At 42.6% G+C, this 14,623-nt stretch overlaps 1 protein-coding gene across 1 annotated transcript in view; it reads right to left on the reverse strand.

The window, feature by feature from the left end:
• LOC126100190 (mitogen-activated protein kinase-binding protein 1) overlaps nucleotides 1-14,623 on the reverse strand; it is a 366,221-nt gene that overhangs the window by 152,529 nt on the left and 199,069 nt on the right. Inside the window, exon 3 of the mRNA XM_049910749.1 lies at nucleotides 5,836-5,927. Within this exon, the coding sequence (XP_049766706.1) occupies nucleotides 5,836-5,927 (92 nt within the window). The remainder of the gene's footprint in view (nucleotides 1-5,835; nucleotides 5,928-14,623) is intronic.

The raw sequence follows: 14,623 nt of genomic DNA on the forward strand, positions 1-14,623 counted from the left end.
CACGGAAACAGCATCACTACTCATGGTAAGGTCCTACTGTCCTCCCCCAATCTGTTATTGTGACTTGAGTATCTGTGTCGTGTCGATGTCTGTGATGAGTGCTTGTACACTGTTGTGTTGGTATGGATGATAAATAGAGACAGGAAAAATGTACTGAACTCATCTGACATTAATAAACAGTGTAACATATCCCGTAGGCTAATACAGTCACACGCTATGTACAAAATTGTTGTCCTAAAAAATTAACCTACGTGAGTAGATTACATGAACCTAAATACTGGATCATAAACCGTATCATAATATCGTGCAAAGTTAGCGTCAAGAGAGATGATCATATGGTGAAACCTCTTCACAAATTTTATTGTAAAAATTGAAACAAAATCAGAGAATCGAAATGGCAGATCTTCCAGGAGGGAAAAAATTCCTCCAAGAACAAAAGTTCTATTTGGAACGTAATAGAAAATGAGACAGGAACTAGGAAACGGTAAAACTGAAAATTCTTTAAAGTACAGGCAGAGTATACTTTTTATTCTACCATATACCGAACGTCAGGCAGTTGCATACACTGATAAAATTCTTCAAGAGAGATTGTATACGTTTTATTCAACCTACTATCTTCACGGGACTGCTATGCAATGGTCCCACGAATATCCGTACACTGCGCTCTGAAAACAAATTGTTGCAATTCCTATGTATGTTTCCACAAAATAGCCTAGTAACGCGGTACTTTTGCTTGCAAAAAACAAAGTGGAAGATTTTCTTTTTTGTATTGTGTATATAGCTGAGTGTATGTTGAATCCAAGTTTTCGGCCTTTTTGTGGAAAAATCGGCTGTCAGGTTTTCCCCTATTACTCGGAACTATGTATTTACGTATGACTAATATAAAAGTTTGTACAAATGAACAAATAAAAGAGCATGACAACATTAAAAAACATTAAAATAACAGAGATTAACATTTTATCAAATTTCAATTCCATCGAGGTCGTTTGGGAAACTGCGGCAGGTCCCGGTCCAGCATCCGATCTTCAGGATCCATTGCGGCACCTTTACAAACATATGTTCTCTGTCTTCCTCATCCTGCTCGAGCCCAATTTCTGGGGCGTTCTCGCAAGATACGCCACAACAGTGTTCGCTCGTCGAGAAGCACTTCAGTGAAGACTTGCGATATCCTCATACTGCTGTGCACCCTGGTTTGCATGCGCAGGAAACCATCTCCAGGGGCGTGCGTGGTGCGGCATCTTTCGTCATCGTCACGGGAAACAAGCGTGATGAGCTTTCTTCCAGCCCCTCTGACATGGCTCAGTTTTCTTCCCCAGTCAAGATTGCACTTGATGGTAGGATCGCAATGAGTGCCACCTTGCCGCGTCCGATGTTGGCGGTAGCCTTTCACCCTTGGAAGACTTTCTCGCGGCAGACTTTACAAAAAGGTCGTACCTGAGCTCGTCCAAAGTCGCACAGTTGGAATTCTCATGCAGTGCTAAAATCAGCTGTTCTCCGGCCTGTGCTATTAAGTGTTGAGAGACTGAGGGCTTAACAAATTCAGCAGCTTGCACTTTGAGGTGTGGCTGTTGCTCCATAAGGAAATTTCTCTTTTATTTGGTCAAAAAAGAGAACGTGGCATCATACAGGGTGGCGCACGAAATGTGTTACCATTTTGTTTTTGAATATAAACTTTATTGTCAATACAATCTGGAAGGAACATATACTACAATGAAGAGCCATCCAAGGACATTTGTTCTAACTCAGCACATGCTGAATATGTACACCATTTCGTTTCCTAACTTCCTTCAAACGGACACTGAAGTTAGTGATTACCCTACGCACATGTCTTCCGTAATTTCACTGCAAGCTTGAAGAATAAGTCTCCTGAGCTCCATTAAATCACGTGGACGTTTCGGGAAAGTTTTTTTCCTTCAGGTACCCCCAAAGAAAAAAGCCACATGGATTGAGGTCTGGACTATTGGGGAGCCAATTTTGTCCGTCATTGAAGAGACCTGGAAACCTGAGTGAAATGATCCGCATGTCGAAATGGTCGTGTAAAAACTCCAACACAGTGTTTGCAACATGTGGCCTTGCTCCATCTTGCATGAACCACTGCGTGTTGAAGGGCAAGGCACTAGCAAGAAGCTGTGGAATGAAGCTATTGCGAAGCACGCTCAAGTAACACTCGCTGTTCACAGTTTCTTCAAAGAAAAAGGGTCCAATAAGTCCGTGACTGGAAATTGCTGCCCACGCTGTAATCCTGGGAGCATAATGTTGTCGTTCATGAAGCACTTGTGGGTTTTCAGTGGCCCAAAAGTGTACATTCTGTTTGTTAACCACACCGTCTAAATGAAAATGTGCCTCGTCTGAAAACCAAACGTTGCTGAGAGTTTCTTCCCTATCCTCCGCCCACTGAGCAAACAGTAGTCTCTGCTGCTTGTGTTCTTCAGTGAGCTTCTGTGCACAGGTCATCTTGTATGGGTACATACGGAGGTCACTTTTAAGAATGCGTTGAACGGAGCCTCTGGATATTCCCAGTTGCACTGCTGCCTTTCTAAACGATTTCCCGGGACTTCTCTGTACAGCAACTCGTACCGCTTCAATATTCTCCGGCGAACAAACATGCTCAGGCCGAGGTCGCTTCGCTTCAAATACTGTTCCTTCTTGTACAAATTTATCGTACAACTTGTGGATGGTCTTGCAAGGGACCCATCGTGTGTTGAACTGTTGTCGAAAACGCCTCTGAGACACAACAAGGCTTTTCGTTTCATGAAAAAGTAACACAATTGCAGATCGTTGCTGTGTCATCAGTCTTCCATTGTCAGCCATTGCTGCTTACTAGTCACCTAGCGGCAGTATCGTGAATTACACGTCATTTCGTAAATCATTTGTTTTTCCAAGCTCTGCTGGTACTGCTGTAGAGATCCCAGCGGGATATCTAATGTGCGTCGTAAATTGTGAAAAAAACAATTGGTAACACATTTCGTGCGCCACACTGTATGTTGTGAAGGCATGGCTCCAAATACAAAGGCAGGATCGAAATTGAAAGAATTACTGTTGATTTCCCTCTTCCCGGTTGTGGAAGTACATGTTATTGTTGTTGTTTCCTCGTCCCGCTAAGAGAACAAGCACGCCAATGTCCTCTGTTACGATTGCCGCATTATCAAACTCAGCGACGTGGGAGATAACTGTTTTCACAATTAAGGAATCGGCATCTTCCTTAGTACTTTGAACTGCGTTTCCATTTCAGTGTCATCATCCTGTTGTCGACAAAAGTGAGATGAACTATTTAGTGCAACAAGGCAGAAACAATCATTACTTGCAAACGTTTGTGCGAGTTAAACTCAATCTACATGCATATTCTGCTACCACGGAAGTGCGTAGCAGTGTGTACTTCCCACTACTGGCGCTTCTTCCCGTGGGAGCGCGGGAAGAAGGACTGCTTGAACGCCTCTGTGCGGGCTGTAATTAGTCTAATCTTGTCTTCGTGATCCCTACAGGGGTGGTAATTAGGAGCTTTTAGTATATTCCTATGTTCCTCACTTAATGCTTGTCCCTACAACTTTCTAAATAGGCTTTCACGGGGCCGTTTACGTCTGTCTTCTGTCGTCTGCCAGTTCAGTTTTTCCAGCATCTCCGAGACGCTGTGCCACTGGTAAACAAACGGGTGACCGTTCTTGCTGATCTCCTTTGTATACATTCAGTATCCCCTGATAGTTCTACACGGCCCAGTCACATTAATGTGAACGGCTGTTAAAAGCCTGAATAATCATCTTTTGCAGCGCGGACGTGCAGGAAGAGTGTCAGAGAGGTTCTGGAAGGTACCGACAAGGATATGGAGCCATGCAGTGGCATGATTCGTCAGCTAGTATACGTTAGCGCGACAAAGTTTACCGCCTTACGCATGATTAACATCAGATAAATTTATGATGATAATAAAGGATTGAAGCTTCCAGTGTGTTCTCGTCTGATTCCATTTTTGTCCTGCAGTCTGCAAGTAGAGATAATTATAAACATAGTTTTTATACTAACGTTTGAAAGCCATTAAGATTTGTTCTAAAATTATTTGTCCGTTTCCGGCTGGCGACCGTATTGATATCCTCTGTTACATACAGTTAGCACTGTCTGAGGGACATCGGTTCGAATCATGTCACTGTTTCATTTCGTCCTTCTAATACGAAGCTATATCATGAAAAGGAATTCATAGTCAGATTGCTTAATCCATTAGGCACCACCACTGTCAATTAAAACTAAACATGGAGTAACATTAACTGAATTACCAGGAACTGGAATATTAACGTAAACTAAGTGTAGTGTTATAAGCTGATTAGTTTCTCCTAGTATCCTACTGGCGAATCAATGTCTACTACCCGCTATACTTACGAGTGAGCCTACGAGATGGTTCTACTTCATTTTGTATACCTAAAGTTCTTTCGCCTCCGACAATGACTAATAATGTGAGATCCACGTTTGACTGTAGGTGCCCACATAACTGGCTATGCGAGTCAATGCAAAGGACGGTAGAATGCCCCCTGTACCACTTACAACAGGCCTATCCCTAATAATGCACTTGTGTATTCAGCCGATCTTTTTTTACAAATTGGTACATCCAGGTATTTGTTTTGTTCGCCTTCCGCCTTAGTAGCCGAGAGGTCAACGCAACAGACCCTTATGCGGGGACCTGGGTTCGATTCTCGGTACTGCCGGGGATTTTTTCTCTTGGTGGGAGGACAGGACCGGAGAGCACTCAGCCTCGTGAAGTCAACTGAGGAGCTGCCTGACTGCGAGGTAGTGGCTCCGAAGTCAGAGAGACGACGATAGCCGGGAGTGCCCTGTGTTGACTCCATACCCCTCCATATCGCGTCCTATGATGAACCACTGAGGATGATATGGTAGTCCGTCGACTATCGAGTGGTCTTCAGCGCCTGACTGCGGAGTTTCCGTTTTTCCCAGATATTTTTAGGAGTTCACTGATTCCAACTGTGACCCGCTGATGATGTACTCTTGAGATACTATGTTTTTTGCATTTTGTGTAGCGCCTAATTTTGCACTACTATACTTTTAAAGCAATTTGCCAATCTCTGCACTACTCTGCAGTATTATCGAGATCTGACCAGAATATCTCTGCAGTTTTTTAGACAGTAGTTCATTACAGATAACTTCACTCGCAAAAAGTCTGAGTTTATGATTAATATTATCCGTTAGGTCATTAATATACAGTATTGACAAGAGTCTCAACGATTCCCTGAGGTCCTCCTGAAGTTACTCCAACATCCGACGAAAAGTCTCCATCCTGCAAGCTCCCTATCAAGAAATCCTGAATCATCGTCACAAATCTGCTTGATACACAATCCGACCGTATTTTCGATAATAAGCGCAAGTGTGGCAGTGATTCATATCCTTATGAGCTACGCCATAATTAACGATTTCTTTTGTTCTTTAGCCCATTCAGTATGTATGTACATGCCTAAGAATGTATGCTGTTGCCAGGTACCCCGCCTCGTAATTTCAAAACTAAACCGATTAACAAACAGAAATCCTTGGAAAAGTGTCAGACTGAAACCAACACAGAAATGGAATACGTGACAAACTGTATTCGAGTTTGATGTGGTCGAGCATTCAGCACACTAACGTAATTTGTGGAATCCAAACTGACTGGCCCGCTGAATTATATTTCTCTGCAGTCACAACTACTTCTACAAAACTACTGTGCAGTTCACACTTAAGTGCCTGGCAGAGCGTTCTTCAGACTATTCCTCTACCGTTCCGCTATACAACAACGCGTGGCTCTGATTTCTCTTATTTTATTACGATGCAGACTCGCAGAAAAGAATGGGAAGGACGGTGACTCACCCTGCAGAGTAGGCGATCTGCTCCGAGTCAGGGTCGCAGTCCAGGGCGGCATTGCTGGAGACCGTGAGGCCCAGCACCCGCTCGAGCTTCACCTGAAACAAGAGCAAACACAGCTGTCAGCAAGAGCACCACCATGGCCGTCTTCTCAACGCAGCATGGTAATGCCGAGCGGGCGGAGCCTCGCGTGGCCGCTAACTTAAAAAGGCGATGAGGTCCGTATAGGGAACAAGAATCAAGCCGTCACTCGAAAGCTCCTAAAATAGTTGCAGTCAACACATTCATCATTGGCAGACGTCTCCGCGGATATCCGCAGTAATGTTGAGTTTGCGGATGAAAGTCTTCCCTGCAGGTGTATCTGCAGATATTCGTTATACTAATTACTGTTTTAAAGGTGAAAGACAGTGTCTGTATTACGATACTAGTCTGTTAGTGAGTATTTTATCTGCACCATCACAATCCATACATTCGTTAATGAAATTCTTCATAGGTAACCTATCACAATTTCATAACAATCTGTTCCAAAAAAACGAGAGATGAAATGATCTTTATTATCCCATTATTAAAGCTGTCAGTGGCTCAGAAAGGAGTTTAATAAGCAGCAACGAAAATTTTTGATCATTTGCCCAATACTATAAAATGTCTTGCATTTTCTCATGTTGAGAAATTAGAAGGAGCGATCTACGTTTTACTTCATTAAGAAAAAAAAAAAGCTTTCAATAACCCATATCGCATAAACCCGTCTTTATTTTTGACATCCTGTTTCGACAGATGTAACTGTCTTCTTCTGGTCCGTAACATAATGAATGTTTCCTATCATCATTTTGATGTAATATCGGAGAACTATTTTTTTGACATTACACAAAACGGAAATGGAAACTGTGCATTTACATACCTTCAAAAATTTTTGTTGGAGAACATGTTCATTGTGACTTTTGTAACAAAATTTTTATGGGGTATACAAACGTACAGTTTCCATATCTGTTTTTTCTAACGTCGAACAAAAAATTTTTTTCAAATATTACGTCGTAAATCATGACAGGAGATACATAGCATGTATATGCGTAGTGTTACAGACCAGAAGACGACAGTTATGTATGTCGGAACCAGGTGTCAAAAATTAAGACGAATTTACACGGTCTTGGCCATTACTACACAATCTTTACTTCTGCCACATAAAATGTCTGACAGGCAGCATAGCAAGTTTTAAATCTAATCTACAATCATCTTCCCTGGACAGTTTCCTTTATTCCATGGACGAATTTCTACTTAAAAACTAGTTTCCTTTATAAAGGCTACCAGTATTTAAGTGCAGTAGCATGAGTGCGCATATAAAAAGACAGTGTTCATTAATGTTAACACTATTCGTGTATACATATCCTGTAAGCTGACTCGTTCACATTATTTCGATGAAAAAACCCTTCAAATGATCAATGGAACGTTTAACTAACTAACTTTGCATTACATGGCATAGACAGTAACGATTATTCTTGTTCTAAGTAGCTACTATTTTTATTTTTTTTTTTTTTTTTTTTTTTTTTTTTTTTTTTTTTTTTTTTTTGACGGAGTGCCTCTCTCTGTATTGGTTTTAATGCGCACTATACTGGAGATAGTACGTGTTTTTTTGACAACTCCAAAGGCTAAGGATGGCGACATTGCTATCTTTCTGATCAGCGTAATCAGAGGTACATCGTGTTTCCGAAGTACCGGCAGTTGCCTGAGTGATTCCTGTTACCTTACGTAATCACCGAAATATGCCACAAAGCGACATGCGTACTGGTCTACAACACTGCACCCTTTGAAACCTTCGAACATAACGACATAAAGAATGTTTGGTAAAAAAGTTGTTACCATGTTTCGATTAAAAAATACTTACAAGTACGCCATGTAGCGATTATTACACAGAGAAGTTTTACACGTTAACACAGTTTAACAGAACGTTTGACAAAGGAACGGCGTCGATTTCATAATGTAGAGGAAAAATTATGCAGAAAATTTCACAAAATCAGATTCAGTGCTTACGATAAAAAGTTGTAACTTAAAAGGACGTATCAAGAATATGACAAACTTATGCTGTATTAAAATGTGTTAGTAACAGGCTTCTATGTTCTTAGTCTATGAAATGTTTGTTACTTCGGAAGATGAAAAATCAGACCACGCGCAAGCCTAACGCCTGAGCCGGACTCAAATACTACAATACCAGCGGATGTGGGTAGAATGCAAGCGGATAGGGGACACGCTGGTACGGGGTGTAGTTTTCTTCTCCGCACAGACTTCCAATCATTGGTTACAATTGATACTAACGTCTGTAATCGCCCGCGAAGGGGACAGAGTGGAGGAACCGCAGATTTCTGAAAAGCGGCATTTCAGTATTCGCCTGAAAAGACTGAATCGTGATGGCAAGGGAGTTTTGAATGTCATACACGAATACGAGTAGGATATCGTTAGGAGGTGGTAGTGGTGGAAGAATGCTTTTACCATTGCACCACAACACTTGATGTTAACGGTTTCCAAGGTAACCGCCGTGATTCCCCACAATTACGTTTTCACTGATCACACGTTAGGGACGGTTATTGTACGAGTTAGTAAATACTGGAACACGTCAACAAAGATACAAAGATAACTGTTCAGCTAGAAATACATGCCATTTGTACTGTATACAGTATATACGCTGCAGCTCCCTAAAAACGGTAACTTTTTGATCGTCCCTTATATTTCTATTATTAAACTAAATATCCCACTCAAGCGGTCTTCTTTGAAAGGTCTGCATGCAGTCATATTTGAATTCTAATTATGTTAAAAATCTGTGAAGTGATTCGTTCCAGGTCGTTTCAGTATATTATGCAAGCTATTCATGTGTGTTCGACTAAACTAAACAAAAGAATATCCAAAAATTCACGCTAATTGAGAAATCGGAGATTAAAACACGTTAATATTTGCTTCTGAGAATTTTTTTTAGGCTCAATTAGTTTCGAGCGTGCCGCTAGAGGCCCTATGTTGTTTTATAGAACGCCGACCGTATTTCAATAAGATACTGCAACAATACGCATTTCTGGACATATGACTGTATTTAGCCTACTTTCTACGTAATACACACTGAATTACAAAAATTATTGAATCTGAATATGTAGAAGTATAGCGATTGCTCACTTTAACTTTTTTTGAACCTTTCCGTCTTCGTTAAATGGAATCTTCAATTCTGGAAACAAGCGAATGCGGTGTCCAATAAAAGTTATCGCGACTGTATTTTTCGCCGTCAGTAAGGCGAACAGCGCGGCTTCGTCTCAATAAAGTCCTACGATTACTTGTCCTTGATGATACTTTCCAGCGAGGACTACTTATTCTACGGTCAAACTAATAGTTGACACTGTTATTCGACACGAGGACGAAGTTATGAATTTACGCTCTGGCACTGAGTATTGTCCCAAGCCGCCGGAGAGGCCGAGAGGTTCTAGACGCTACAGTCTGGAACCGCGCAACCGCTACGGTCTCAGGTTCGAATCCTGCCTCGGGCATGGATGTGTGTGATGTCCTTAGGTTAGGTAGGTTTAAGTAGTTCTAAGTTCTAGGGGACTGATGACCTCAGAAGTTAAGTCCCATAGTGCTCAGAGCCACGTGAACCATCGTCCCAAAATACGCTGACTATCTCCGATACGTGGTGAGCTATGGGAGTTTCATCACACTAAAAATGCACTTTTTTCAAAAAATCGCCTGGTGTTTTTCGTCACAGCGCTAATTTAGCACTGGGCGAGTTTTGGAATAATGCTGCGACATAGGCCCAGAGAACTGTAACACTTCGTGCGGAAAACAGAGATGGGAGCAACGATAAGTCCGAAAGAAAAGCTTTTGTTTCACTCTTCTCGGATTTGTATTTTAGTCTGCACGCAGCCCTAAACAAAGCTGCCGCTCGCCACAGAAGCAGAAGCCCCTTGTTCCGCGAGTCGCGCAGCAGCCGCTGCTGGACTGTGTCGGTCCGGCCGAGTTCCGCTTCAGAAGAAGTGGAAGGCGCCCCGCGTCGCACAGTGAAGCAGTTCTCCTTGAAAACGGACACTGGCGAGGCCCACGACGTGACGGCAGCCCGCGGCTGCCAGGGGCCGCAGCCGGCCGTGGGATCTGATCCAGCAAAGCTTCCGAAAGCACGCACACACACACAGCCACGTTTGTTTCAACAAATCGATCTTCCGTCAGCTGTCAGATTGAGGTGGCGAGGATTTGTCACCTGCAAATTACCGTTTCTGTACGCAACGAAAACCTCCACACCCAGCCCCTCTCCCCCGAAACTGCCACAATATTATGCCAACAGGTGGAGTGTGAAGCGATAGAAATTTACAAGCCATTTTACTTAGGGTCGTATTACAATATTATACATATTAGACACTGCCCTTCCGGGTCTCCGACCCATTAATTGCATACGACTTTATTATTTACATATTTGTCAGTCTGTTATGAAAGGTAGGACCAAGTCCGAACTTTTAAAAAAGACCTGTAAACCTCCCACCCTGGTTCCGTTACATAAAGGAAATCCATGTGCACGGGGCAGTCAAATAAAAACGAGGCACATGGGGAATGGGGAAAAAGTTTGTAAGCTGTTTAAAATTTCAAAAAATTGTTGAAATGGCTCTGAGCACTATGGGACTTAACAGCTGAGGTCATCAGTCCCCTAGAACTTAGAACTACTTAAACCTAACGAACCTAAGGACATCACACACATCCATGCCCGAGGCAGGATGTGAACCTGCGACGTAGCGGTCGCGCAGTTCCAGACTGAAGCGCCTAGAACCGCTCGGCCACATCGGCCGGCTTTAACATTTCAAAAGTAATCGCTTAAGTGTTAATACATATACCTCACAGTGACATAAGATGGACAATGCCATCATGGAAAAATGTTTACGGTGGCCTACGGAACAGCGATTGTACCCACGCGTCTACCTCTTGATTGATTGATTGACAGGGGTTATGGGACCAAACGGCGAGGTCATCACTCCCGCGATTCCGAAGTTAGTCACAGAGGAAAGACGGTCCGCTAAAAGTGGATCCAGTCAGGGATGTAAAATTATAAAATACTAAACATTAAACACACACAGTAAAAGGCATAAGAAGTGAGGCAAAACTAAAAACTGGAAAAAGGGGAAGGTCATGAGGCGTGTACCTCTTCTTCCGAAGCAAATCGACGGCTACTAATGGCTTTCTTCAGGGGCCCGAAAATGCTGAAATCGCAAGGGGAGAAATGGACTCTCTGTGGAGGATGCTGGCCCACATGTTGCCAAGGTTGCTTCGATTACGCTGCAGAAGTTTCGCCGGGAAGCCCTTACACATGCTCCATATAGTCCCGATCTCTCCCCATGTGACTTCACATTTTTGGAGCCCTGGGGAAAGACATTCGGGGCCGTCGATTTGATTCGGACGAAGACATGCACGCGTGGTTACAATCGTGGTTCCGTAGGAAACTGTAAACATTTTCCACGAAGGCACTGATGGTCTTGTCTCTTAGGGTAAATGTGTTAACAATGACAGTTACTTTTAAAATAATAAACAGTTTACTAACTTTTTTTAATGTGTCATTTTCATTTGACTGACCCTTGTACAAGAGCTTCAAGCGTCTGATTACTTTGCAAATGACTTAATGTGTTAAATATTTGACCGTAAGTATGTAAGCGAGAAAAGTTTACAAAAGGTTTGAAATTACGCTTACAATTTGTTGGAAATCATTGGCAGTGTCACCGCCAATTCAACAATAAGCAATATCCGTCCGGATAGTGGCATGAATGCAAAAGAAATGTATTCCTGCCGTACAAAACCAAAGTCATCAAGAACTATTGGCTGACATTAAAAGTGCGGATAGGTCTTTCGGATGCGGTTCAGAAGCACGGATCCATCACACCTTTGAAACAGTTACTATTACTGTCTTGAACTTCCTCCTGCTTCTAGAGATAGTTCTTTTCATTAAACGGGAAGAAGTACGGATCTGAAATAATTCCTAAGGTTTTTGCCGATGATTATTCAGACGTTGCTGGTGAGAAAGTCCGAATGATCGAGTGAACGAACGTGCACGAGTGAGCCTCAGGCACCGTCTCGAAAGTGTTAACCGTCTTCCTACAGAGGCAACAACATGCCGAGCTACACAGTATTAGAAGTCACAGGGTCGGAAAGATCTGCCTGAAGTCTAACACCATGATCGTTGGCGAGCACTGCTCATGTCACCTGCGAGATAGGAACCAAAAGCGACCATCGACGGCTTGCTCACTACTCACTGGATGGTTTGGGATCGATGTTCACGTTTCGGCGGGGGCAGATGAAACATTCACACGACCCCGCGACCTCTGCGGCGTGATGCAGGAGAACACGTCGTCCCCCACGCTCGTACCTGACACCCGCGCTGGGCGGGACTATATTTGGCGAGCCGATACCGTAGACTGCCATTGTGGAAAGGTTGTGTGGTGAATGTCAATTGTCAGTGAAAAGAAACAATATAATATAACAGCTAAATTAAGTGTGAGAGTCATAACAGTTAAGTTTTTAAAAATGTCTTTCAACCCACAGTTAACTTATTAATTAACATTTTGTGATCTCTCAGATTTTGTCGGCATGATTGTTTAATTCTGAAGTGACACACTTGTTAAATGACAATGTAAATGACACACTGTAGTAATAAAAAGTCCAATATCGTACGAATCGGTTTTCATTTTTTAAGTACTGTATGTTGCCCTCTTGCAATTCAGCTACACTTTACTGAATGTTTAAATAATTTATCATATTTTTAACATGAAAATTTTTTTTCGTTAGTATTATTTTAAGAAGGAACAATTTTTCAAGTAATTACGTATGCAGCACTAAATCTAAGATAGGAAACCACTGTAACTCATTATGACGATAACAACAATGCCATTGTCCTCAGTATATGTTAAATTTGCTGACAGAACAAATATGTTACATATTTTTGCAGCATTTTGTCCTAGTCAGATGGTTTCTTACTGCCGTTTTTCACTCGGCGCACTCACTCATAGCATACCTGTGCTCTGTGTTCATCGCACATGATTCTCTGACATAAAGAGCAGATGTTTTCTGCTTTACTGTCACTGGGTGCTGAAGCAGACGTTGCATCTCCTTTGCATTCCATCTGCTTCTTCTGTCGGTCATCCTGCCACGTCGCAAGGCACACTTGATAAACGGAAGGCGCACTGGGTGCAAAGATCTCCACAACTATCGAGCAATATTACTGCTGGGGCAGAGCAGAACTGATAAGACAAAACACTCGCTGCTTAGGCAGTGCTACCAACCCAATTTAAATGATTACCAATATTTTCCAAAGGAAAAAGGAAGTGAGCATTTAAGAAAATAAATGTGGTTGGGGTGAATTACACGCAGTGTCTCTTTCTACGATTAATTGTGTGTTTGTACGGTGTATATCCAAGTTGTCGATTCCATTCTATGCACAATGTTTTGACAGCCGAACCAGTCATCTTCTTCAGGAGCTACGTACGAGCTGTGCTACTGTGTGCATATCCACTGCATGCACTCCAAGCGCAATGAATTATTGTTGGCGTGCCACCACTATTGGTAGCAGGATTCAACTCCCGGAGCTAAGCCATTTGATGCGCACTTGTTTTTCAGTGCCCACATTGCTCTTTCATGAAACGTACTTTCTCTCGGCGTTTTCCAGCTCCAATGAATGAAATGGTCGGTGAGATCATGATGAATTCAGTATTAGAACCCGACTTGTCGAAACTCAAACCCCCGTCATAGTTTATTAGGTATTCTAGTATCTTCATTTCGATAAGACTAACTGCGATGTCCCGGAACCTCTACGTTTGCAGAAAAACACTGAATGCCATATTTCCGTAGAAGTTTACAGATATTTCCAGAAACTGGACAGCATAAGACGGATAGGGCAAGGAGGGCATCGCCGAAGAATTATAGTAAAGTTACTGCACTTCAGCTCAAGCGCACGAGCCATTTAAATATCGCTCGTGCAAGCAAGTTCTGATCGTAACATAAGCACTACACTCAACCTTCGGACAGCTGATGACTTTATAATCATATTTAAAAACATCAACAATTTAGAAACGCAAATCTCGGTGAAAGTCCCAGTAATCGTATAAACACGCCGCAGTGACATAAATCCATAATACATGACCGAGCCAGGTGGCGCAGTGATTAGCACACTGGACTCGCTTTCGGGAGGACGCCAGTTCAATCCCGCGTCCGGCCATCCTGATTTACGTTTTCCGTGATTTCCCTAAATCGCTCCAGGCAAATGCCGGGATGGTTCCTTTGAAAGGGCACGGCCGTCTTCTTTCCCCGTCCTTCCCTAATCCGATAAGACCGATGACCTCGCTGTTTGGTCTCCTCCCCCAAACAATCCAACCCCCACAATACGTGTTGTTTAGTAATAGTAAGTGGAGACTACATTGTGAAGTTTGTCACCCACGACAGTTTACGAAGATGCACTAAGTTCAGTTCCAAGTGATAACGATATCAGTCATTAGTAAATCAGCCTCATCGCGGAACAATGTATTAAGAAACGATAGTAGCATGCGAAATCTTGCTAGGCACTAGGGACTTGATGAACAGGGACTAAATAGTACAGGTAATACTACGAGAAAGATATTCTGAGGTTGGTAAGAGAAAAAACAGTATGAGTGATTAACACTACTTTACCGGCTGCTTGTATCCAACCGCTGGTGTTATCGGAGGCTTCACGTTATCATTAGAATAAAGCCGTTTTTCGTTGCAGCGAGATCTTAGCACGAAATTTGAATTAACTGCTTTCTCCTCTGAATGCCAAAATATT

This window comes from Schistocerca cancellata, chromosome 9 (assembly GCF_023864275.1).
Source record: "Schistocerca cancellata isolate TAMUIC-IGC-003103 chromosome 9, iqSchCanc2.1, whole genome shotgun sequence".
Taxonomy (NCBI): Eukaryota; Metazoa; Arthropoda; class Insecta; order Orthoptera; family Acrididae; genus Schistocerca; species Schistocerca cancellata.